General features: G+C 44.1%; 1 protein-coding gene across 5 annotated transcripts in view; it reads right to left on the bottom strand.

The window, feature by feature from the left end:
• TBC1D24 (TBC1 domain family member 24) overlaps positions 1-24119 on the bottom strand; it is a 37103-nt gene that overhangs the window by 8978 nt on the left and 4006 nt on the right. Inside the window, exons 2-7 of one of the 5 annotated variants that reach the window (XM_074552780.1) lie at positions 23883-23973; positions 15963-16199; positions 12584-13618; positions 7980-7997; positions 3547-3705; positions 2549-2612 (exon numbers count right to left, since the gene is read on the bottom strand). In XM_074552780.1, coding sequence (XP_074408881.1) covers positions 2549-2612; positions 3547-3705; positions 7980-7997; positions 12584-13542 — 1200 coding nt within the window. In that variant the 5' untranslated portion in view covers positions 13543-13618; positions 15963-16199; positions 23883-23973. The remainder of the gene's footprint in view (positions 1-2548; positions 2613-3546; positions 3706-7979; positions 7998-12583; positions 13619-15962; positions 16200-23882; positions 23974-24119) is intronic. The other 4 variants (XM_074552778.1, XM_074552779.1, XM_074552782.1 and 1 more) reach the window with 4 other exon arrangements.

Below are 24119 nucleotides of genomic sequence, written 5' to 3'. Positions count from 1 at the left end.
CCTGGAGGGTGAGCATTATGTAGATGTAAATAAGAGTAGAAATGGGCCTGTTCATGGACAGCCATCCTGCAGAGATACAGTAACTGCAGGTGAAGAGAAGGCAGAGGGGCTTAACACCTTCTTTGCCTCAGTCTTTAGTGGGGAGATGGCTTGTCCCCAGCTGTCCTCCTGGGTTGGTAGATGGGGTCAGGGAGCAGAATGGGCCCCCTGTTATCCAGGAGGAGGCAGTCAGAGAACTGCTGAGCTGCTTGGATGTTCATAAATCACTGGGAGCAGATGGGATCCACCCCAGGGTGATGAGGGAGCTGGCAGATGAGCTTGCTAAGCTGCTCTCCATCATTTACCAACAGTCCTGGCTCACTGGTGAGGTTCCAGATGACTGGAAGCTGCCCAGTGTGATGCCCAATCACAACAAGGGTGGGAAGGAGGATTCTGGTAACTAGTACCTCAGTACCAGTAAGGTAATGGAACAGTTTATACTAAGTGTCATCACACAGCACTTACAGGATGGCCAGGCTAGCAGAGCCAGCCAGCAGGGGTTAAGGAGGGGGAGGGTGTGTCTGACCAACCTCACCTCTTTTTACGGCCAGGTGATCTGCCTGGTGGATGCAGGAAAGGCTGTGAGTGTTGTACACCTGGACTCCAGCAAGGCCTTTGACTCTGTGTCCCACAGCACACTCCTGGAGAAGCTGCAGCCCAGGGCTGGGACAGGAGCACTCTGTGCTGGGCTCAGACCTGGCTGCATGGCAGGCCCAGAGCGGTGGTGAACGCTGCTGCATCCTGCTGGCAGCCAGGCACCAGGGGTGTCCCTCAGGGCTCTGTGCTGGGGCCAGCCCTGTTCAGTATCTTTATTGATGACATGGATGAGGGGATTGAGATTTTAATTGGTAAATCTGCAGACAACACTAAGCTGGGAGCTGCGTCCATCTGTCGGAAGGTAGGAGGGCTCTGCAGGGAGACCTGGAACAGAGCCCACAGGGTTTGGCAGAGTCCAGTAGGATGAAGTTTAATCAGCCCAAGTGCCCAGTCCTGCATTTTGGCCACAACAATCCCCTGCAATGTTTCAGTCTGGGGACAGAGTGGCTGGACAGTGCCCAGTGGAAAGGGACCTGGGGGTCCTGGTTGGCAGCAGGCTGAACGTGAGCCAGCAGTGAGCCCTGGGGCCAAGAAGGCCAAGGGCATCCTGGCCTGGATCAGGAATGGATCATCCTGTACCAACAGCCTGTGGCAGGAATGCTGTGGCCAGCAGGAGCAGGGAGCTCATCCTTCCCCTGTACTCAGCACTGGGGAGGCCACAGCTCGAGTGCTGTGTCCAGCTCTGGGCCCTCAGTTTGGGAAGGACATTGAGACTCTTGGGCACCTCCAGAGGGGACAATGAGGCTGGAGAGGGGCTGGGAACACTGAAGTCTCTGAGGAACCACTGAGGGAGCTGGGGGTGTTCAGCCTGGAGAAAAGGGGACTCAGGGCTGACCTTCTCACTCTCTACAGCTTCCTGAAAGGTGCCTGTGCTCAGCTGGGGTTGGTCTCTTTCTCCAGGCAGCACTGACACAACCAGAGCACACAGCCTCAAGCTGCCCCAAGGGAAATACAGGTTGGATATTAGGAAAAAGTTTTTTATGGAAAGAGTGATAAAGTTCTGGAATGTTCTGCCCAGGGAGGTGGTGGAGTCACCATCCCTGGATGTGTTTAAAAAAAGCCTGGATGTGGCACTGGGTGCCAGGGTTTGGTTGAGGTGTTGGGGCTGGGTTGGACTCGATGATCTTTGAGGTCTTTTCCAACCCAGTAATTCTGTGTGATTCTGTATGGACAGGAATAAAGCCCACAGTAATAAGCAGGAATAAAGGCTGCAGTAACAGCTTAATGTTATATAAAGAATATTTAAAAGTCATGTACAGTGGCACAGACAACAACACCATTACAGGAAGTTTGTGTGTGCCCTCCTGAGAAGGTACTGGGAAGACTTCTTGGTTAGTTATTAATTTTTTAAACAAGCATGTTGCTGTTTTCACATTATGCTGTCCAATATTGGCACACACAGGAGCAGAAAAAAGGGACATGTGCACTCCTCCTCAGGTTCTCAGAGCTTTCTTGGCTTATTTTTTTCCCAGTCAAGAATGAGATGAACTAAGGCTTTTGTTTTCACATCATGCAGTCTAACATTATTCATACCATTTAAATTCTGCTACTTTCTTCCCTCGTATCCTTGAGAAAATGAAAATGTCTTCTATGAATCATAACTTTAACACAATTCCCACTCAGTCCCTTTGGTTCTGCATTTCAGTCTGTCCAAGAGCAAAATGAGCTACTTTTGTCCATCACCCCACACTACTTGCAAGAGGAAAAGCAGTTATCCAAGACCTGGTTTGCAAGGTCTGCCCAAAAACACATAGTCCTATAACCAACAAATAGAATAATTTAAAGCATGGATTCTTAAAAAAACCAAGCCAAAGCTTGCTTATTCATTTTATTATAAACAGCTGTGTGTTGCAGCACAGCATTACACGCTGCCCAAACACCAATCGAATCACTTGTCTTATGCCTCACTCACCTCTTTCGCTGTTGTCTTGATGAGGAGCAGGGTTGGTTCGTGTCCCTCGCTGTGGGAATAGAACCTGAAGTGCAGAGCACAACAAAGTGAGCACTCTGCTGCCACCAACCGCAGCTCCTTTCCTCCTCAACGTCAGGCACCGCCTCCTGCTCCAACTGGTGCCATTGCAAAAAACCACCTGAAGACTGAGAATATTCCTGCAAATACTTTCTACAGTCCATGTAAATAATACAGCTGAGTGTAAGTGAATACTATCAAGCAGTTGCTCTCTACTCAGTCCCCTGTACAGTTTATGTCTCTGAAGAATAACTAGAAGCTTACCTAGATGAACTGCAGCCTTTTACAGCATTTTGAATTGAAACAACCTAAAAGATTGTAAAAGCCTAGGACTGATGACCATGTTTGAAGGGCTTTAGGTCCTGAAGGAAATTAATTGAGATGCATTCTCTTTGCTTGCTTTTGCTCTTCCTCATAGGCATATAAGGCTGGGAGAGCAGGTCACTCCCTGCCTCAGTACCTGCGAATGTCAAAGTCATTATTAGGGGCTGTAGGGTTATAGTGCTCCATACCAGGTGCAAGGACAACTCACATCTAGTTTATCTCACTTAAAAAAACCCCCAATCATTCATAGGTAATTTCTAGTTTCCAGTTCTCTTCTTCCTTGGATCAGTATGAATGTGGTTATCTATCAAAAGTGCCTGCAGAGCAGCCACTGACTTAAACCATTCAAACCCTTAAGGAACCAGACTCAGACCTGCAGAATCTGTGAACTGATCCAAATTTGACTTTTCCAATTGAACAGTTTAAAATATTATGGCATAGGAAATATCCCAGTCAAATGCTGTAGGCAACAGGAATTTGTCACATTTATATTCCATCCTTAATGATATTCTTCAGATCAAATCCTGACTAAGCATGGGCTTTTTGTCAACCCAGCAATACTTCATCAGTTGCTCCTTTCTGCCCTACAGTAGAGAAGAGAGGAAGGTTTTCCTTACCTGCTCAGACTGCAGCCATGTTCTAAGGTGGTGAAAAGCAGGAGGGGCTGGCAGAGAGCAAACCGCTCTGGGATCCAGGACCAGATATCCCGCATCTCCTTCACACTGACAATTTCTGATTTGAAGTTCTCAGCATGAACTGCCAAGTGCACATTCTGCCTGAGAAATACAACACAAAACACCGAGAAGCAATAATTTAACAAGTTTCAGATTACTGAACTGAAACATGAGAAGACAGCTGAATGCTAACACACTCCAGCATATAAATTATTGGTCAAAGCTCCAGTCCACGGAGTTAGGTGGTCGTGACCTGGTGAAGGTAATAAACTTACTGCAATTTAACACAATCCTCAGAGGCAGAGATCTGGCTTGACTGTATTTTCTATTCCTCTGTATGGCAGCTGTGGCCTGCACCTTTACACACAGAGGACACAACTCTGAGCCACTAAAAATTACCATGGCCTTATATTTGTTGTTTTTAATTCTCTCTGGCACTTGTGTTTAAGCACAGAGAACAGAATACCCAAACAAACAGACAGGATCTGAGAGGAAGAGGTAGCATTTTTTCTGCCTCTGAAGTCCTGCCCATATCGTGTGACTAGAGAATTCCTAAACCCTTCAGAAACTTTAGAGGAATCAGTATTACCAGGGTAAGCAATTTTAATCCAAGGCAAATATTTGAAGCTTTTGAGAAGTTCCACTTCTTGGAAACATGTAATTACCAATGACTTCCACTTCATTATGAAACAAACATGTTCCTGGGATCATGGTTACAGATGGAGCCACTGGGAAGGAAATCCCTGTACCCCCCCAGAAGGGTCTGATACAGTTAGGATTGATTCATGGCTTTTAAACAAGTAAAAGGTAACAATCATCACCATCTTAACCAGTCTTCATTTCTCAAATTAAACAAGCATGCAAACCCAGAGCCTGGGGATTAAATGTTATTTGCTTCCACGGTCTATGTTAAATGCTTAAAATGCAATGGAGACAGCCAATGACACAGAATTTACACAAGTCACTGAATTACTGGGCAGCCAGGTGTTAAATAAAGCTTTAATCCTTTGCTCTGCATGCAAGGGTTTGGGTGCAAGTATTTGCCTATTTCTGATGGGTTTTTTTGACAATTACACATTTCTTTTCTCTCAGTTTGATGATCATGAAGGGGCTTTCAGTATTGTACATCTGCATGGATCTGGATACCTTAGCTCACTCCCTAAAACATAAAAAGATATAAACTTTTTATTTTTCGTGCTCAGAGTACCAAACAATCAGCAGCATTTGCAATGCAGAGCAGTGCCTGCTTTCTGGAATTCACCGTAGGCACCCTGGTGTCAGCATTTTCAATGAAGTGACTATTCATTACTGCTTATTTTAGCCAATTGAATGAAATCAATCTTTGCATTGCTACCCTGCATTATTTAATGCAAGGAACTTCTGTGGGCACCTATTAGGCAGGCTGTAACTATTTATGTGTTTTAAAACTTACAGTATCACTGACTAGGGACATTATTTGTAGTTTTAAACACAGCTATCTGAGGCAAAGGAGAGATCCACTGAAACAAAGTAGGGACTAAGCCTTGAACCTCCATGCTCAGAATTTTACTTTAGGTCCCATCCTCTGTGTCCTGGCAGGTCTGCAGCTAAAACTGATGTCACTATGGAACAGAGCTGAGAGACTAAGACTTGGTTTCAGCTCAGCAGAAATTAAGATTTTTCCTCCCTCCACATTTAAGGAATTAAAAAATATTTAGGGCAGTCAACTGTTTATTAGAATGAATTTCCAGCAGGAAAGCAATGGTGATAAATAGGCTAAGACTTAATAATACAGGTTTAAATTTACACCTCAAGCAAGACTCAGAATTATTTGTGTACCTGGTCTGTACATCTTTCACATCTCTGTGAACTGTTTGGGCAACTAAACTCCAGTTCTTTTTTCTAAAAGGCTCTCACTCAGAGTATCTTTGCTTTTGTACTTTTTCCTTCTCCTGGCTACTATAACCTGCTGATTTAAAGACTTTCCTACCCAAACCCTTCTCAAAGCCTGTTCAGCAGCATTCTGAACACATCTCTTTCAGTACCCTGTGCCTTCCCACAACTCTTTAATGCAGGCAGAGTATCACCTTTTCAAACAGATCTTTCTGATTTACTAGAAAGAATTTACCACTGTATTGACCATTTAAAACTGTACCAGGCATACAGCTCCTGCCTTTTGACTACCATGGTAAATAATTTTCTATTTAATGGCACCATCTAGTTAAACCAAAGAACATGGCCAAAGAATGTGAAACAAAATGATGTGTTATCTCCCAGTAACAAATCCCAGCTGCAGATGGTTGAGACTGAAACCTGACCCTGTGTTGAGAAGTGTCACATACAGCTTGCACCTATCAAACCAAACTCCATGCTGCTGAGCAAAAATAGAACTTTTCTGGGGGGAGTTCCAGATTGCAACTGGTTACAAGTATCCAATCTGTATTAACTGCAACTAGTTACAAGAATCTAACCTGTGTTAATTCTCTTCATTTTTAACAGTATTTATCTAATGACACTGAAAATCATCTCCTTCACTTTGGTAGTTGCTTTTCAAAGCAGTAAACGAGTGAAAATGAACAGAACACAAGTGGGCTATGAAAAAACCCAAGCGTTTTGGTTTTTATTCACTGAGGAAAATTCAATTTAGTCTTCACTGCTCCACTCTTTTCTGGGTCATCTGTGAAAACATTGTAGCTTGAGAGACCAGTAAATATGGGCAGCATTAAAGTCTACCACTAGGACTGAACAAATTCAGAAGGTTTTACCCTGCATTAGTGTTTTCCTCAGTTACTGGGATTGCCACGATAACCTTCTCTTGATTGCTGGGGTTAGAAAGACTTGTTCAACTGCTATTATTCCAAGAAATTAGATTTGAAAACCAGCATAACTACTGTTTAATAAAGCAGCACTTGCTAATTTCATAAGAATATTGCTTTTCCAGCTATTATCATTAATACTATGTGTTTCAGAGACCTCAAAACTCCCAAAGGTAAAGCCAAGGCTGAGGATGTGCAGTGGCACCTGTCAAAGTGGATGTGCCCTGTATTATTCAAAAAATAAAAAATCCCCAACTCCAAAGATTACTCACTGAATGGCACCTTCCTTCTCTACTCTGGCTTGGGTCAAATCTTAGAGGAGCTGCATTAACCTTGAAATCCATTATAATTTCAGTGAGGGCATAATTGTGTGGTAAAAGGAATAAGCCTGAAACTTAATCCTGTGTCCAGATCAGTGTCACCAGACATCCTGCTCTAAGTCCCCTCAAATCCAAACTGCTTCCTAGCATAAATCAAGGCTTTCTGCTGCTTTCAGAACATCCTAACTGCAAAAAAAATACACAGATGCTGAAGATTCGCTTGACTGGCATTAACAGATTTTTGATTTTTCAGAGGTAAAATCCTCAACAAAGAAGTCATGGTATGAAACATGCTTTGCTAAGTCTCTTAAGGTGTTCTTTCATACATGAAAACATGAGGAAGTTAACTCCAGCTTTGATTTTATAAATTAGTACAGATGTTAGTGCGCATCACTCACTAAAGTTAACTCAGGGCACCCGCTGCAAGGCCAGAGGATTCTCAAAGGCATGAATTTAAACATCTCTGGTATTTAATACTCACAGGGCAGCCTTTCTCTTTCCAAGTTCTCTGCTTATCAGATATCACAATCCATTCACTGGGTTTTGTTCTTTTAAGATTTACTTCTCAGGCCAAGACTTGATAAATGACTTCATTAACCATTAATGCTCTACGGCTGAGTAACTCTGACCTCCTTGACACAGAAAAAGTCTTGTCTTGGCTCTAAAAAACCCCTACCTACTTAAAAGCAAATATAAACTACTGTGAATAGAGACAGGTCACTTTTAGGAGTGTGCCTAGTTGGGGTCAGTCCAAAAATTTTCCAATTAACTGCAGAAAGCTTCCAAAGAAGATAAAAAGTTGACTCCATTTCACACCTAATGCAACAGCATATACCAGATTTGGAGTTGGAATGATACCTAACAGCTCTTCTGAGCTGTTGAGATGTTTAAAAAAAATGACATTTTTTTCTTCCAGAGTAGAAAGGACCATTATTATAAAGGCCTTTTATAGCCATAACCATAATCCCAGCATTTACTTTCTCCACGTACAGTACTCTTTGCCACTCTGGAAAACACAGGTGTACTGGTGTCTGAAGTGCTGTGCCCTTGGGCCCACTACCCCTGCTCTCACAGCTTTGCAGGTGCTATGAACTAACTTTGCAGGAGGGTATTCTGGAGATGTGGCACAGCAATCGGGTGCTCTGATTGCTGGCCTGCTTCTCCTGCCCCAATGTTAGCAATATTGACCACCTTGGAAAAAACACCAAGCCAAAGACAGCAGGAATGAGCAAAGTGCAGAGACTCCAGTGTTTTAACCTACCTTTTGGGAGTTGCAAGACTGCATACAGGAGTGGTGCAGTGGAGATGGAATGGACAGAAGGAGAACATACAAAGAGAAAGACAAAAAAGATAGAAAAGATCAGTGACTTCCTACATCCACGACAAAGAGAGTGAAAGGAGCCTGGAGAGAAACAAAGCAAGGTTTGATTTGAGTCATCAAGCACTGAAAAATAATCAGACAGGTTAAAACATTTCTATTTTTATTTTCTCCCTGTTTTGTTATGTGATGGGAAAATAAATCAGGCCAAACACAGGTGGAGAGAAGAACTGACTGGCACCCCAAGGAGCACTGGAGAACAACTCACTTCTCCTGCACCTCCATCTGCCCACACTGGGATCCAAACTGAGCCAAGCCAAACTCCCAGCAGCCCTGTGCCTGGGGACGCTGAGAAATTTCAGTGGCTTTACAAAGGTAGCCAAGAGAGGGTGAAAATGTTTCAGTGACAACTCTGCCTGGCATGGCAGTAACTACTGGCTTTATTTGGGCATATCACTGTATTTTGCCTTGAAAGCATTACTGTTGTGAGAATTTCCTTGCAACATTTAACACAGCAGGAGCTTTTGGAGCATCTGTGGTTGCTTGATGCATGTTTTCTTTTTATCTGCTTTATTTAAATTATTTATTTATTTTTTTAATTTAAAGCTTTAATTCCAATTTAAACAATATACTCCAGGATATTACAACTCTCCTGAACTTCCCAACAGGAAGACACAATGGAGGATCAATATTTTGTTACAAGTTTCAAATACAAAGGTCTGAACTGCCTCTAGTGTGACAATCCAGTGGCTAAAGACTTTGAAATATTTGAGACTGACAGGAAAATACTGAAGCTGATTCTAAACCAAGCTGTGAGTCTAAAAAATTAACCCTTGGAAGAGACCAGGGGGAGCTTTACAGGTATGCAGACACATGAAGGAGGTTCAGCTAACATTTATGTCATCTTTTAGGCTGAAATGTACTGAGTATGTATTGCCATGCCATGGAATGGTAACTTTGCAACCACTGTAACTAACTCAGCAACACAGCTGGCTGGAAGATCCTACTACATCAGTGGAGATTTAGAGCAAGTGAGACTGTGCATCTAGAACACCAAATTCCAGACACCACACTCACTGACCCAGGGGACTTTGAGAAGTCACCTCTCTTCAGAGGGCAGTTCATAAAAGTGTCCAACAGTTCTGAACTTGAGAGCTCAGAAATGGCTGGGAGAAGTTTTCTGCTGTCAGAAGCCTCTGGAAAAACAGAACATGTACTACTTACCTGCACATACATTTGCACCTGCCAAGATGCTATTTTTGTTCAGATTAATATATTGGTGCCTTTTCTATATCCATCAAGAGGCCTTTCAGCCAAGCTTTTTATGAGTATGACTTTTACTTTCACATCAGTGCAGGATTTCATTTACTGGTTTCAGAGTTAGTTCTCCCTGCCCTTATTTCTGAGAAGAGCTTGTGATTTTGCAACAGTTTCTTGGATCTGTATAGTCACTCTTCCATAGTTCTTTCAAAATTATTTTTTCTATTAGTACATGAAATTGCCACAAAACAGGTCAACTCCTACCTGTGAGTACTACACTCTTGATTTCCAGGAGGCTTGCAACCAAATCTATTTAAAAAGTAACCTGAAAATAATATTTCTTCCTTGCTCTGTTAAAACAGCTCCGCAGTCAGGCACAATGTTCTCAGCTGTGACAGTGTCTTACACTAAAGAAACTGCTGAATTCAGTAGTTTCAGTACTGGGCAGCATCAAATTGACATTTTATACAAATAATATCATATTTAAGAATCAATTTCCACATTTCTTTGGGTATGTTTCTTCCAAGTAATTTATCAGTGCTGGTTTTATCACTGGAGCTGCTGAGAGCTTCCTCTGCGTCTGGTAAAACCAATCAGTGAGTGGTGTTGAATATTGGCACTTTGTTAAACCACTAGAAAGCTGAACATGCCTCTGTGAACACCGATGTTAAAAATGAAAACATTTCTAAAAAATGAAAAACGCCGGGAATTCTCTCTTTTTCTCTTCTGGCCTGAGAGCAGGTCACAAGGGCGGCCCGGCCCCTCCCTGTCACGGCCGGGCCGGGTGGGCTCTGCCGTGGGGCCGGGGGCTGCCGGCAGGGCCAGGGGAGGCCGCGGGGCCCAGGCCGGGGCTGCAGCATCTGCTGTGACTGAGCCCTGCCCCGCCGCCAGCCCCGGCTCAGCTGGGCTCTGCCGGGCCCCGGCAGCGGCCCCGGGCCGGCCCGGCTCGGCCAAGGTTCTGCCGCCGTCGGGAGGAGAAGCCACGGCCCCCCGGCCATGCTGCTGCTGTGCTCTGGCCTGGCTGCTGAGATCCTTGCCCTGTCCCAGCCCAGCCCGGCCCGGCCTGGCCCGGCCCGGCCCATCGCAGCCCAGCCCGGCCCGGCCCGGCCCGGCCCAGCCCAGCCTGGCCCGGCCCATCGCAGCCCAGCCCAGCCCGGCCCGGCCCGGCCCAGCACAGCCCAGCCCAACCCGGCCCGGCCCGGCCCGGCCCAGCCCAGCCCGGCCCAGCACAGCCCAGCCCAGCCCGGCCCGGCCCGGCCCAGCACAGCCCAGCCCAGCCCGGCCCGGCCCGGCCCAGCCCGGCCCAGCCCGGCCCAGCACAGCCCAGCCCAGCCCAGCACAGCCCAGCCCAGCACAGCCCAGCCCGGCCCAGCACAGCACAGCCCAGCCCGGCCCAGCACAGCCCAGCCCAGCCCGGCCCGGCCCAGCTCAGCCCAGCCCAGCCCAGCCCGGCCCGGCCCGGCCCAGCACAGACCGGCCCCGCCCAGCACGGCACAGCACAACCCAGCCCGGCACGGCCCAGCCCAGCCCATCCCATCCCAGCCCAGCCGCAGCTCTGCCGGCCTTAGGTGAGCACCTGCAGGCCCCGGGTGAGACACTGACTCTTTCAGTGCACAGATGAGACTTGCAAACCTTCAGTCCTCCCTCAGTTAGAGGAAAGGACAGAGTGAGAACATGTAGAAGAACAACACGAAGACACCAAGGTCAGTGAAGAAAGAGTCAAGTCCCAGATGGGAGGGATGAGGAGATGCCTTGATCTTAGGGCTGAAATCCTCTTGTAAAGCTATGGAGAAGGATGTAATTGATACATCAGACTCCTTTTCCCTGTGACTCATTGAAAATTATGGGGAGATGAAGCGTTCAAATTGTAGATATGAGCAAAGGCCTCCAAGCTACAGTAAGCTGTGGCATTCACATTTTCTGGAAAAATCCCCTCGCCCAGGATTTTTCTCCTGAGAAAGTGAGACGCCTCAGAGAAAAAGGAAAACAATAATTATCTGATTTGCTTCTCCTGTGTTTTGCTCCTTTGGAATGTGTTTGGAGATTGTTTATCCAGAGGTGACTGTTTCATTGGTTTCTGCTGTGAGTTGTTTTCACTCTTTGGCCAATCAGTGACAAGCTGTGTTGGGACTCTGGAAAGAGTCACGAGTTTTCATTATTATCTTTTTAGCCTTCTCTAAGTATCTTTTCTATATTCTTTAGTATAGTTTAGTATAGCATTCTTTAATAAAATATAGTATCATAAAATAATAAATTAGCCTTCTGAGAACATGCAGTCAGATTCATCATTCCTTCTTGCCACAGGGGTCCCAGCAAATACAATAGTAAGCAGATGTTAAAGTAGCTGTGATCGTATGAGAAGCTTGAACAGAGAGACAGGGAAGGAAGAAGACCTCTGTTCCTAGAGATGAAGATGATCTCAGAGATAGATAAAGAAAACCTTTGCTCTTGAACAGCTCATCCTAAAAACAGTACACCATAAACACAGCTGTGGAAAAAGGTGTGAAAAATGGGAAGGACTTCACCATCGCAGATTTTCTGGGTAGCTGCTGTTCATGGAAATTAAAAGCCACGAGAGAACTGTTTTCTTGTGGAGAAGTCTCTATAAATTGACAAGAGGGACTCCTCTACTAAGTGAACTGAAGAAGGACTATTCTAGAAGTGATAAACTGAATTGTTTCTGTATGTTGTGAGTGGGAAATAAAAGGTTGTAGGGGGGAGGATAAGTGTTCTAAAGGTTTTATTCTGATTCTTATTATTCTTTCTTTTAGTTACTGTTAATAAAGCTTTCTTTACACCCTTTTGAAGCTTTGAGTCTTCTTTGCCTTCCTCCTAATCCTACCTCACAGCAGGAAATAAGTATATTATAGTGGGTGCACTAGCATTTAGCCAGCACACATTACATTAATTGGTGTGTTGGTCAGAAAATCTCAAATTGGCGAACTAAAACCACTACACCAACTTTGCTAAAATGCCTTTCAGTTTGAAAACTGCTTATGAAACACACTTTTGAGATATGATACTTGTAATTAATATATACCCATATAAATTCATAATTAAGCAAACTACAAGAAACTTCTGTTCCTCTTGTATCATAGTACTTCATTTAAAGTTCCCATTACAATCCCAGCAACACTTGATTTTGGAGCTGCTGAGTTTTTCTGCAGAGAAAGTCCATCAGCAGACACCAGCATGCACCAGTGGAGCTTCCCCACCAGTCACCCAGGACTGCTCCCCACACTGGGAAAATCCAGGAGATTGCTCAGGTTACCTGTGCTGAGCCCTACCTTTTCTGTTTGACCGTGATGCCCTTCTGCTGCAAAGCCTTCTCATTGGCCATTTGCAGGAGCTGGATCTCCTTCCGAGAGAACAGGCGGATAGCAAAGGCTTTTTCCAGGAGCCTCTCCGGGGACACCGACTTGGCGATATCCCTCACAAAGGCTCGAATGTCCTGCTGGATGCTGTCAGACTCCATGGGCTGCCCAGCTCTGACTTTGTGAAAGAATTTCAGAAGAGCCAGCGCGACACGATAGAGAACTTTGTACCCCTCCACCAGGAAGACGTCAAAGATGCGCGCGATGTATGCCATGGGGAGCTCTCCGAAGAGCCACCGCTGCCAGTCTGAGTACACCTCCAGCACGTCCTCGGACACTGCCACCATCAGCTTGTGGGCTGCCTGGCAGTACTTGTTCACCAGGTCCCCGAAGGTCATGCAGGAGGACTCAAAGGCCAGGAAGGTCTGGTCGATGAGCCGCTTGGAGGGGTCATTGCAGGCCAGGATGCGACAGACCTGCTCGAAGCACTCGGCCTCGTCCTTGCTGTAGTGCAGGAGCAGCGCGGTCACCGAGGGCAGCGCCGGGCAGAACGAGATGTCCGGGAACTGGTTGGCGACGCACAGGATGATCTTCCTGACGGCCCCCACGCCCTCCGCGTTCAGGCAGTACGTGGGGATCAGGCTGTTGTCCACGAACTCTGGCAGTGGGAGGGAGCTGCTGCTGCGTTTTCCAACGATCTTCCCCACGATGTCCCGGTACACGTTCGCATCTGGGGTCACTGTACGGCATGGGATATTGCTGATGAGTTTGTGGTACACTTTGGCTCTCAGAGAGTGGTTTTTGGCCCAATAGCCCTGCCGGGCGAGCTGCTTGAGCTCATGTAAGTCTGTGCAGGTGAGCTCTTTTGAGTCCTGGCTCTGGGCACTCACATCCATTTTGTCCCAGTCCACAAAGCGGCTGTATTCATCCATGGCTCCAGGAGAAGCAAATCACATAAATCATGAAAACTGAGACTTTAGTTAGTCATCGATGGACTCTTGGATTTTTCTGCAAAAGGGAAGTAAAAAACCAGACATCTGAGAAACAGATAATGTCTTATTTTCTTTATGAACCCAGATCTGTGCATACTTGTTCCTGCAATGGCAAAACTGTTTTCTAAAGCAAAGAAAATTAAAGATGCCTTTTTATTTTTAAGCCAAACTTTTCTTCCATTCTGTCAGTAACTCCTACTGCATTAATTGATCAAAGGCCAGCCAAGAGGCTGATCCTGAGGACATCTCTCCAAGAAATTAATTTCCCTAACTGAAAGTCCAAGCTGAGGCATGGACCTTTACATTAACGTCCTACTTAAGAGAACAGAAGACTCCCATTGCAAAACAAAATATTGCAAAGTATGTTCAATTTCCAATCTCTCTTTCCAATTCTCTGGGGAAGTATAAAGTGAAACTTATACTAGAAGGATGCAGTCTCATAGGTAGTGTATGCTGTTCTCAGACACTGAGATACACTGGGCCACTGAGGAGATACACTGTGCTCCCACTAACCACAGCCACGTTCTCTAAGTAATTTCTTTGTAATAGCACTTGTGTGACCACAGAGTCACCGAGACTAGCTTGTTAATCTGGTACAATTTTCCTCCTCCATTGGATAAGATTTCTTCATGGAAAGAGTGGTCAGACATTGGATCAGGCTGCCCAGGGAGGTGGTGGAATCACTGTCCCTGAACAGTGTTCAAGAAGCATCCCTGGAAGCATTCAAGAAATGATGGGATGTAACACTCAGTGCTCTGATCTAGTTGACAAGGTGGTGATTGGTCAAAGGTTGGACTCAATCTTGGAGGTCTTTTCCAACTTCAATGACAGCGTGCAGCTGTACAGTCAGCCAGATCATTGCTAGTGCCAGAAGAGAGACTTGTGCAGGACAAGAACTCTGCTTCCAGACTGCAGCACAGGGTCAAGTCATTTTCAAACACCTTCATTAAAGCACTTAGATTTTCTAAGTGCTGCTCTGGATGCTGGCCATGCCCTGTGACAGGGGCACACAACAGCTCTCCCATTGGAGATGCCACAGAAACCTTTGTGACAGCACCAGGAGCTGAAACATCAGGTGCTGGCCTCTAGTGCCTTGTGCCAGGTTTACCTGATCTACCTGCTGGCTCCAGGTTTGAACACACCTGTGTCTCAGCAGAGAGTGTGGCTGTGACCACCAAAGGCTATATCCAAACCAGCTTGAATCAGCCAGTGCAGAGCCAGAAGGGGATGCACAATAACCTCCACTATTGCAGCAGCTCTGCTGAGGGCTGGAACCTCTGCCCATGTGCCCTCAGTGTCCCACTGAAGCTGCAAACACGGCTGTGGAAGCCACACACTCTGCAAAGGCAGACAATCCCTATAAAATCCAACAGGCCCGTAAAATTGTTCTGTCCCATTAAGATGTTACATAGCAAGGTTAAAGCAATGAAAATATTTACTGAAAAGCCTCCAAAGAACTCTTAGCCATTCCAGTATTGATAGACTGAAAAACACATGGAACTTGACCTTTACTGGCATGCTCTTCCATTCTGGAGGCCTTTGAGCCTATTAAGGGCACTTCTAATGCCCTGGAAGAATCTGCCACAGGCTTTGAGAATGCCTCACTGCTTAGGGTGAGATGAAAAGGTTTTTTCCCATGGTCCTCTGCAGCACTATGCTCATTTACCTCAGTTCTCTATAGGTCACTGCCTTCTACCCTGCCCCTTCCCTATAGGTCACTGCCCTCTACCCTGCCCTTGTACTGCCCCTGACCCCATACTTAACCCAGGACACTGCATTGCTTTGCTGTCTTCTGTCCCTGGACTCCTCCAGCATGACTCTACAATAAGCCTTGCTGGAACCCTATACAGAGACCTTTTCCATCTTTTTTTGCTGACCTATCTGTGGTGTGAGTGTGGACTGAGGAACTGTCTGCGCCTGCCCGAGCGGCTTTCTCAGAAGATGCTTTTGGGAAGGTAGCAGCAAACACCATCCATTTTCCATGCTGCTACATTCCATAAATCAGGTGCTTTAAAATTATTTGAAGCTCTAAAGGAAGATATACCATCAAGATGAGATCTCATCCTCATAGCTGCATGTTTGGAAAAGAAATCAAACATTTTACCTGAAGCAGCCATAACAGCCAATCCAGACAGTTCTAGATTCTGAGTAAATGCTAACCTGGGTATTTTGGAATCACATGCTGAAAGTCCTAAATATATCTCCTCTTTTAAAAGTTTGGCAGCAGCATGCAGGAGCCTTTCAGAGAATGCTTTTGGATGGCTCTTCTCTACCATATTTAATTCAGGGCTTTTTTATAAAAAGAAGACTGGTTTTAGATCATCATTCTTACAGTGTAAGAGCGATACAGAAATGCTCACCATTTCTTTTTGTTGCATTCTGCCACATCTAAAACCAATTCTCAGACTGTAATTAAAGGAGGCAACACACAGTCCTGACTCCCGTTCTGAAAGTGAGATATCTCACAGGGTTCAGCTGTGGGGTCTCCGTGGGAGCTCAGCATGTGTTTCCTGCAGATCCGGTAACAGCAGGACCCCCGTCCATCGCAGAGCCAATGTCAGCTCCAGGGAAGTGAACATTTTTCAGTAATTCTCCACCTGGGAATCACAGAAACACTCCTTTTAAATTCAACTCCTAAAATAACGTCCTTTTGTAGAAGAGAAATTTAATCCTACTTTGCAGTGGCAAAAGCATGGGAAGATGAACCATTCTGTTCCTGGACATTTCAGCATAGAAACTATCCCTGCCTTGTGCTCGCTGGTGTCTCCAGCACGCTTCTATCTTCTGCCATCATCCCTTGGGAGCTGCTTAGATTTATATTAGGGAGGGTTAAGTAAAATGTTCATCATATGAGACAACTTCTAAGACACCCAGATTCATTTTGGCTTTTTCTTTTTTCCCCTGTAAACCTTCTTCTCCTGCCTTATTTCTTAACATACACAGGCATACTTAGAGGCTGCATCAAACAGACATTTTTCACTCTAGCAATTATTGCCCATTCCAGGAACTAATGATTTTCATTAGTGCGTGCTCTTGAAGCTCATTGAAATCTGTGGCAGTGAGACTGCCAGAAGTTTTAATTTGAGCTCACAGTTTTATACATTTTTTGACTGGGATAAATCTGTGGGGTCTGCAAGTAGGTCTGGCTGCTTATACTTTTCACAGGTCTAGATGTTGCAATAAAAAGTGACAGCAAAGTAATTGGGCATTGTCAGGGCTGCCAGAGCATGACCAGCTCTTAACTGTGCTTGCAAAACCAACAGAACTTGTGTGCTCCAGTGTAATGGTGCATAGCTCCTGATACCAGCAGCTACTGTAAGCCAGCAGGCCTCAGACAGGGAGGATTTACTTTTTTCTGAATCGTCCTCCCCCTCTCCTGTGAGGCAAGTTCTCTCTCTTCTGGTAAAGGGCAATGTTTAACTTTGGGCTGCTGGGAAGAGGAGACAGAAGATGTCACCCTCAGCAGTCAAGAGCCAGTGAGTCAGGGCTGTGTCCTGCCCATCCCTCCCACCACAAGGAAATGAGCAGGCAGTACAGACTTGCATTTGGAGGGAGGCTGGAGTTTCAGTTAGGGGTAAAACTGGAGGATGGCTGTGTGAGATTGCAGTTGTGCCACAAAGTCCCATATTCACCTGAGCTACCTTGCTTACCCCTCCATATAAAGGAGGGTAAGACAGGCAGAAGAGAAAAAAACATTTCAGAATAAAATGTAGATATACAGATATGGCTATAGGCAGGCAGAGACTCATTTACAGCCTCTTATTGCAGCAAACCACTTTCCCTCCTGCTTTAGAGAAGCCAACATCATGTTATGGTAAATGTCCCCTAACTGGAGACAGGGACACCAGGACGGGTGAGTTCCTGAACAGCACAGAACTGAAATGCACTCTAGCATGTGTTGGCATAGAATGATAAGGGTATTGGATAAAGTGATAAATTAGCGGGAAAAAAAAAAAAGGCATTATTTGTAACAACCATAGAAAGACAGAACATTCTGGGTTGGAAGGGACTTTAAAGCTCATCTCATTCCACCCCTTGCCATGGGCAGGGACACCTTCCACTACCCCAGGCTGCTTGCTCCAAGCCCTGTCCAACCCTTCCAGGGATCCAGGGGCAGCCACAGCTTCTCTGAGCAGCCACAAAACTTTCAAGTTCTGTACTAAGAGTAAGCAGTCATTATCCTTTCTAATCAGACTGACTTTAAAAAAAAGCAGGAATTAACATAGAAGAACAGAACCAGGAGAAAGAGCTTTCTTCTTAGTACCTACCCTGCAATTGTGGATTGTTAAATGTATTTGTTTTTAACTCAGCTCTTCAGGTAAATGCAATATGAAAAAAAAAAAAAAAAGTACCCAAGTGAGAAGTAGAACTAGAAAAATGCATACTGAGGATCTGCCAACAATGGCTGCAGCACAGGCAAAAGCTTTTTCAAGATTAAGTTTAAACTCTGAAGCAGGCAAGCAACCATTACAATTTAAACCCAAGCAAACATCACAGCAACCTGCATGATTTTAAGTCAGTGACTGAATTTTCAGGAAATATTTAGCTTACTATTCTAGCCACATTTTCCATTTCATTCCCTTTGCTCTTCCCATTGTCTTTTGGCTGCTTTCAGAAGACTGCTGAAAACTGTCTGAATCTGTATAGGACACACAGCAGTGAAGCCAAGTATGACAGGGAAATTCCCATACTGTCTACAAAGAAAAACTTCAAGCAAGTGTTTAAAAACATATCAGAAAAAAAATATTTGAATTATTACTTACTTTCAGTATGGGGAATATAAGCTTACAATTTTACTAAAGATAATATGGCTGAGGGCAAGTTCAACAATTTTATTATTTAGAATAATTATCTTATTATTAAAGGGGTTTGTTTGTTTTTTCTTTACAAAATGCAGGAACTAGCAAACTGAAATGTCTGAATTACAACTAACTCAGAGGGCAATTATTTCTTTCAAAGTGAGAGCACATAAAATACTGTACAATAGTGACATATTCACAGCCTAAACTTCTTAAAAATAATTCCAACTTTGGCTGAAGCCTGCAATTACATTATTTGATATTGCTTTTAATAAACATAAGTGTCCTAAAAACCCAAGCAATAATTATTCAGGAGATCCTGGTTCCCCATTCCATTTAGGTATTCTTGCAACTTTGTGTTCTGAAAGTGTGCCTACAGCTTAAAATATTATTAAAACACTTATTTTAATCCAGTGTAGTTTCTCTATAACAGGAACTACCAAATTTGAAAATTAATTTTTCATCTCATGCATGAGCACTTACACCACCTTGGATTTAGCTCTTTGCTATGCACAGATACAGTTAGATACTGACAACCAACATTTTGTCAGGCTTTTTTTTAAGGTTCTAATAGAAAGCTGATTTTCCTTTTTGCTGCCCTTCAAATCAAGAGTAACGTAATCCTCCAGACCTGCAGCATATCCTTTGGTGTTTATATTTCTGACCAGTGTTGTAGGCATGGAAAAGACTCAAATTTATTCTTTTTCATAACCTTGTGCAGCAACTAATCCATGCAGAAGGCACATGAAGAGATAATGAGAACTGCTTCCTCAAGACTGCTTGCTACTAGTCCTTTTCCAGTAAGAGGAAATGAACCCCCAAAGTCTGAGATGAATTCCATTCTTGAGGGGTTCTCAATCACCTCTGAGATGTTTGCTTCATAAAGAGAAGTCTGATAGAAGCACAAAGCAACTCAGCGAGGTAGTAGTAACTGCAGAACAAAAGCCAAGTGGTAGGCAGATTTTCTCTGCTCCCCCAGTATTTCAGTGCATCCTGCAGCTTTCCCAATGCTGGACTTACAGCAGCACCTTTGACATCCCTGCTATGGATCTGGGAACAAGACTGGACATGGCTGTTCCCCCTGCACCCAAACACCTCCCGATCACAAGTACTGTACAGCCTCAATGGTAACTCTGACCCCCTCCCTGGTGCAGATGTGACACAGACATCTTTTCATAAAAATCCTTTCTTTAGGATTTTTCCCTCTTCTGGAAGGCTGAGGCCCCAGAAAGAGAATGTAAACAATGGTTGTCTGCTGCTGTGGAATGCAACAGGTGCACTGTGACTGGCCCATGTTCCATGTTTACAGTTAAGGGCCAATCAAAGACCAAGCTCTCTCTGGGACAGAATCAAAGAGAGCTCTTTTGTTTATTCATTCCTATTCTATTCTTAGCATAGCAAGCTTCTGAACTTTTCTCTCTATTCCTTTTAGTATAGTCTTAATGTATTATATATCATGAAATAATAAATCCAGCCTTCTGATCATGGCGTCAAGATTCTCGTCTGTCTCTTCACCCCTGAGGAACCCTTGCAAGCCCGGTAACACAGATGAGTTTCAAAGCTTGAATTAAACACTCCATTTAGCATCAGAAAGTGACCATCTCATTTCCTGCAGTGTTTGGGAGCAGTGGCTGCATTGTGCAGTGATGATCCCTTCCAGCAGAGTACACAGAGCTCGATGGATTGCTTTAACGTGGTTAAATGCAGTTCGATCGCTGTGTGCCCTGGGCACTCTGCACTCACAGGCTGGGTGCCACGATAAAATTCCTGACAATGTTCTATTACAAGTTTAGCAATAGTGTGATAGCAGATTATTAGATGCTTCCTGCTGGGTTTTTGATATGCTTTAAGGACAAAGTCCTCTCAATTTCCCAAGTAACTGATAAAGACCTGATATCACAGCACTCTACAGGGCAAATACTTTTAGGCATTTAGATGATTTCTCTTGGGATATCACCACTGTGTATGAAGCACAGTAACAGAGTTTGTCCTAGAATCCCATGTTTTCTTTCTTAGGAACATACTATCACCTTCTTAAACAGTCTAAATTATCTGTAATTAATTTGTTGTGCACTTCATTAAAGTTCCGACGCACATTCAGACAGCACTTCCTCACTGCCGGGCAGGTAAGTGATAGTAGCATATATTTAGGAGAACGTGTATGCCATAGAATGATGGAACAGTTTGGGTCAGAAGAGACATTAAACATCATCCCATTCCACCCCCTGCCATGGACAAGGCCACCTTTTACTATCCCAAATTGCTCCAAGCCCTGTCCAACCTGGCCTTGGACACTTCCAGCGATGGGGCTGCCACAGCCTCTCCCGGCACCCTCTGCCAGGGCCTCGCCATCCTCTGAGGAAAGAATTTCTTCCTAACATCTAATTTATAAACATCTCATAGCTGCAAGCACTTACAAAGCATCCCCTCCTTCCCATCTCTGGGTTGGGGTGACACAAGCACTTCTGATGTCCAGTCCCTGTGGGTGCTGTGAGCAGTAAGATACCAAAAAGGCACACACAGAACCAAACAAGATAAAAGTCTGGGGAAAAACACAACATATTGTTGCTGAAAAAATATAAGAGGAAAGAAATAGTTAATGGCTCTACAAAGGTTCAAAAAGGCTAAAGAGCAGAGCATTGTAAGAGGATACTGGAGGCAAACGTTATCAAAGCCATAGATCAGTAGCTTTCTCTCCTGCCTACACCATAAAAACACTCAAGGAACAACAAGCAAAATTAAAGAGTGGGTAATTCCTACCTTTTTTTCCCTCCAGACGAAAACTGCACTTAACTGCAAAACTACCTTACATGATGCATTAAAAATGATCCATTATAAAAAAGATATCTGTCAAAGTAGTGCAAAAAGATCAATACAATTTTCTGACTACATAGTCTGAGTTTTCCTTCTGGTCCTCCCAAACTGTAAGGCTGAAAAAATCCTTCATGTTGCGCTAATTATTTGTCTTCTCTTGGCTGCAAAATCGGAAATAACTACAAACATGTATCCCCTCAAAGCAACCTCTGACTCTGAACATACAATCTTTGGTGTTATTATTTTAACTTTCCCATAACACTTATATCTTTCTCTGTTTGGAAGTACAGTCAACTACATAGAACCAAAGACAGTGTTGACTGTCAGTGATAAACCTGATATGGTATCAAATCCATAAACAGTAATACAATTCCTTTTCCCTCTCTGTTACACAGGATGCTGTCAGTTTGACATCTATCACCTTGAGACTCTTTTCCACTACATTTACTGGCAGAAAAACATATTTAAATATCTGTTGATATGTTCTCCTCTCAGACACAGTGACTGCATTGGTTTCTGTCAAACACAGATTTATTCCTTTCCTCTTATCTAAACCAGAAGGTGCAGGAACATGTACTTTACAGGTACATGCAGCCATGTGTTATTTCTTTTACATTTAGAGTTTCTTCAGGTCCAGAACAGCAGTTCACAGCATGAATGGAAACACAGGTATATTTTTACAAGCAAAAGACATAATCTGAGATACCAGGAAAGTGCATCCCTAGGAGAGATGTTTGCCAAGAAGCCTTTCCCAGTGCATGGCAATATATTGTATATACACACAATATAACAAATACACGTCATTTCTAAAAACTAATGCTCAGAAAAATTTTCCCCACAATATTAATACTTATCAAAAATACACCCACACAGATGACTGCTGGACATTCTCTCTTGAGAAAGGTTCAAAATATGAATGGTGCCATTTAAAATCTGTTAAGGAAACCAGCCAACGTCCCAATTCCCCCTATCATCTTTAAAACAAAACAAAAAGACGATTTAGTCAAAAAAATTCAAGTATCTGTGTGGATACTTATGCCAGTTTCATTCTTCTGTAAAATTAACTGATAATACATGTTGATAGTGGTTTAAGACCTCCTCAGTGCAACAACACATGAACATATAAAGCCTTGAGGGGGAGTGCTGGAGAGCTCAAGGGGTACCTAAATTGGGAAAGGTGTGGATGCAGCTGCAACCCTGGTGCAACAGAGCACACAAATCCTTATCCATGCTGAGCATATGGAAATCACCACACACACTTCTTGTACGTGTGGTAAGCAAAAGGAGATGTACACTTCATTCCTGCCAACAGTCATCCCCACAACGTTTTTATTCCAGGGGAGATCTGTGCTCCCATAACTTCAGCCAGCAGCTAAAAACAGGGAAGGGAAACCTTATTATCTCAGAGTATTTCATGATTGTATACATTAAGTATAAGAGCACAGCAGTTTTCTCTTGGAAAGCAAAAGCCAATTTACAGTAAGATGAGCCTATAAAAAAGAGTTAAAGCTGTCATTTTAGTCAGAATCAAATTTTCTTGCAGCCCTGCAAAACCCTACAGATTTTTTCCTTTCTTCTGACCTTGCTCAGAAGAAAAGCTTCAATAATTCGGTATGCCCTGTAATGGACTACCCTTTCCTGAAACCAAGTGTAGATTACCCTACACAGGGGAGATATTCAGACACCTACTACACTTTACAAGCAAAGGAGAACCTAAGCTCATCCAAAAGCTCCATTCTGGGGAACTGGAACAACACATTGCTTTATCTTGGTACTTATTTCTGTCATCTTTCTAAATTTATGCTCGATTAAAATAATAGCAACAAACACTTCTGTGTGGCAGCAAAGGTACAGAAACAGCACCTTGTAATGAAAAACTGATGAGTATGAAATCCCACACTAGTCCTGCATTACTTTGATTCTGATTTCAAAATCACAACAGACAGGTTGCCAAGTTTATAATCTTACTATTAGTGTATACTATACTGCTAATCTTCTAGTCTTTCTGGGAGAGAACTTTGGGTGACTGGCCCTGTCATAGAGTTCAGAATCCAGGGCACAGGTTTCACAGGAAGGTTTGCTGTTGAGGGTGCTCTGTACCCATGTGCTTGCTCTGAGGAAACGAGAAGGGATTTAACACACGTGACACACTGTTGGGAAGATGAAACAGGAAAGCCTTATAAATATGATTGTCTGGCAAAAGATGTTGAGAATATGGAAACTATACGTGAGATTGAAATGAAAGCAAGCTTTGAGATCCCTCAGTTACTGAACAAATGGAAAACAATGGTGTGGCTGGCTGAAGGTAATCAATCCCCTTTTGATGGAAAAACACCCTCTGCTTGCAGACAGGCCCAAGGGTCAGAGTAGCAGAAAGGGTCCAAAGAGTAGTTTATAGGGTTTAAAAAGTAACACAGTATGGTGATGTAATGATTCTTATAGGCTGTATGGAAATGCTGTTGGATTTGTATCTTGTACTAGATTGGTTAGTGAGAATTAGAATATTCAACACAGAAGATTTATTGTATTGTAATGGGAACCTTGCTCTCTTACCCTCTTGCTCTTCACCCTCTCCCCCTCTCTTCTCTCAGCCTGCTCTGAGCTGTGGCTGCAGCTCCCAGCAGGGCCCTGCCCCAGGCCCTCTGCAATGAACCCCAAGTTCCTGACCTGGCTGCAGAGATCTCTGTCTGTGTCCCACAAGGCACCCGCTCCTCTCTCCAGTGGCACTGCCCTGGCCAACGGCTTCCAAGTCTCTCACCTGGAGGATACAGGCATACTGAAATGTAAACCAGGAGCAGAGTCCTGTCTCCACATCCAGATTAGAAAACAAACATTTTCTCTATAGAATGAAGATATTACAAAACAAAACTACTAAACAAAAAGAATCCCAAAACTCCTCTGCCA

Source organism: Zonotrichia albicollis, chromosome 16 (genome assembly GCF_047830755.1).
Source record: "Zonotrichia albicollis isolate bZonAlb1 chromosome 16, bZonAlb1.hap1, whole genome shotgun sequence".
Taxonomy (NCBI): Eukaryota; Metazoa; Chordata; class Aves; order Passeriformes; family Passerellidae; genus Zonotrichia; species Zonotrichia albicollis.
This window is presented reverse-complemented; position numbering and strand designations above follow the sequence as displayed.